This window comes from Tarenaya hassleriana, unplaced genomic scaffold (genome assembly GCF_000463585.1).
Source record: "Tarenaya hassleriana unplaced genomic scaffold, ASM46358v1 Cleome1495, whole genome shotgun sequence".
NCBI lineage: Eukaryota > Viridiplantae > Streptophyta > Magnoliopsida > Brassicales > Cleomaceae > Tarenaya > Tarenaya hassleriana.
In genome coordinates this window covers 15-2,340 of record NW_010964918.1, presented here as the reverse complement: position 1 = coordinate 2,340, position 2,326 = coordinate 15, and the positions used below count along the sequence as shown (strand labels likewise).

The window sequence follows — 2,326 nt, the reverse complement described above, 5'->3', positions numbered from 1 at the left end:
GGAGTGAAGGAGGACTTGTCCGTACTCGGTCAGACCATCGGCCGCCAGCTCCGCGGCGTCGCGGCTTTCCTCGCTCCTCCGCCATCCCAATCTTCCTCCGCTGTCGCGGTGGATGTTGATGTGGAGGAGGAGGAGGAGGAGTATTGCCGGCGGCGGACAACGTCGGATTCTTCGGCACAGCAGGCGCTTGTGGGGATCCGGAACGATTTGGCGGAGATCGGCGGGAATTTCAAGAGCGGGCTCTCTCGCTTGTCGAATTTGTTGCAGTTTCCTAGTAATCTCGATGAAAGGGGCAGTGAAGGGGCGGAATTCGAATCTGAGGATGATGAATTCGATAAAGTACCTGGAATATCTGAGGAAGTAGTCGATTTCGCGAAGGAGATTTCGACGAAGCCTGGTTGCTGGACAGATTTTCCTTTATCCATAGACAATGGTAAATCCCTAGCCCAATCAATTTTATTGTTGTTTAGACCCTTTTTTTGTGGCAGACGTTGATGGTTTGTGTAGTTGACTGTTTTTGTTTCATCTGAACTTTATCTGTGTCCACCCGCTTCAGTTAAGGTTGTGTTACTGGTCCGCTGCATAACCCCGTCTTCGTTCACATTCTAGCTCAATCGCTTCTCGGGATTTGGAATTGATTAAACCTGGAGGTTTCCATTCATACCGATGAATCGATATGCTCAATTTTCACTCGGCCCACTGAGCATGAATCTTCAGAAGGGAAACTCCATCTTATATGATTAGTGTATCATCTTGTGTATGCACTTCTTCTGCTTATTGATCTTTGTTGAAACCAAATAGTGCTCTGTGAATTTCAAAGTAAAAATAAGTGTGGCACAGAGTTTTGAACTTCTCACGACAATTTTGCAGATTTTGAATTATCCGAGGCTCAGAGGGCACATGTATCGGCAATTGAACATCTGGTCCCTGGCCTGACAGATGTGAAGAACGAAGTGAGTAGATGCGTGGATGATGAGCAGTTCTGGCTGATTTACTTTATATTGATGATGCCCAGAGTGAATGGACATGATCTCGAGCTTCTAGCAACCTCCAAGGTGAGACTGCACCCACTCAACAGTCATTCTTGTTGTGTCGATCATATCAGATCAGAAAATATCTTAAGTCTTATTATAGCTATTCTTGAAGGTGCTAAGAACACATTTTTGTGTCATGAAAAGACTGAAACCATAGAACACTTTCGTCACAGCGTCTACTTATTTTGTGCTGTGGATCTATAATTTCATATCAATGGTCCAGGTAATCGCTACAAGAGATCGGCTTTTACTAAAGCTGCAACAGAAGAGAGAAGCAGGATCAATGGATAGCTCCGGAGATCACGAAGCTTATGAAGAAGCCAGGAGTCGGAAAACAGAAAACGTGGATGAAATCGTTGACAAAGCAGAGACCCTTAACATCGGGCATAGAGAAAAGAGCGAAGAACCGTCTGAAGGAACAGACAGGATTTCTGGTTCTGGAGAGGGAGAGGAAGATATCTCCTTCAGCGATCTAGAGGTTGATGATAACGATCTCTCGGGTAAGCCATCGCCTAATATGAACGTACATAACAGACGAGCATCAAATGCTAGCGGTTCAAGCGATTGGATACTGCTCAACGCAAGTACCCGAGGTGAGCGACAAAGGAAAGATTCAGAAGGCGAGTCCAGTGACTGGCTCGCCGTTGGCGATTCCGATTGATGCTGAATTCCAGGTAACACCCTTATTTTTACTGTAAAGTTTTATATATTATAATCTTCACGTGTGATTTTATATATTTTAAAAATTAATCCTTTATAAAACGCATTTTTGTTTTGAATAATGTTCATGTATTGTATATACGACTTAAGAGCTTTGTTGCTGGAGACTTGACTTGTCATCTGAACTAAGTCTCATAAACTATTAGGTCTAGCATTTGAGTTCTTCACATTTTATCAATATGTCGATCCAATATGTGTATATAACTCTCGCTCTCTCTATAAATATATATGAGGATTCGTTCCTTTGTTATTTCTCTCCCTCGACCACTTCATATCATTTTATTAATCCATGATAACCGTAGTATATTTCATCCGGCTGTAAACTCGTTGACGAGATAGATAATGTCGTTCTCGTTTTTTTTCTTTTCGGATCGATATTATTTGTGTCATGGTCGAAAACAAATGAGTTTTGTAAGGTCACGGTTGGTAACGAATATTGGCCGAGGATAGAGGATAGGGTTGAACGAGACTGCCAAACACGAGTTCGGATGGAACGACGCAGGGAATGTGAACCTCGGATTGGGGTTTGAATCTTCTCTGGCTGCGACAGATCACCCGTGGAGTCATGCAAA

The 2,326-nt window shown here is 43.3% G+C and overlaps 1 protein-coding gene across 1 annotated transcript; it reads left to right on the top strand.

Moving 5' to 3' along the window:
- Positions 1–3: 3 nt before the first annotated feature.
- On the top strand, positions 4–2,006 carry LOC104808488 (the record flags this gene model as incomplete). The annotated part of the gene is made up of 3 exons (XM_010534170.1): positions 4–433; positions 871–1,055; positions 1,258–2,006. Coding segments are annotated over 3 exons (1,053 nt in total), but the record flags the coding sequence as incomplete, so codon positions are not given.
- Between the last annotated feature and the right edge of the window lie 320 nt (positions 2,007–2,326).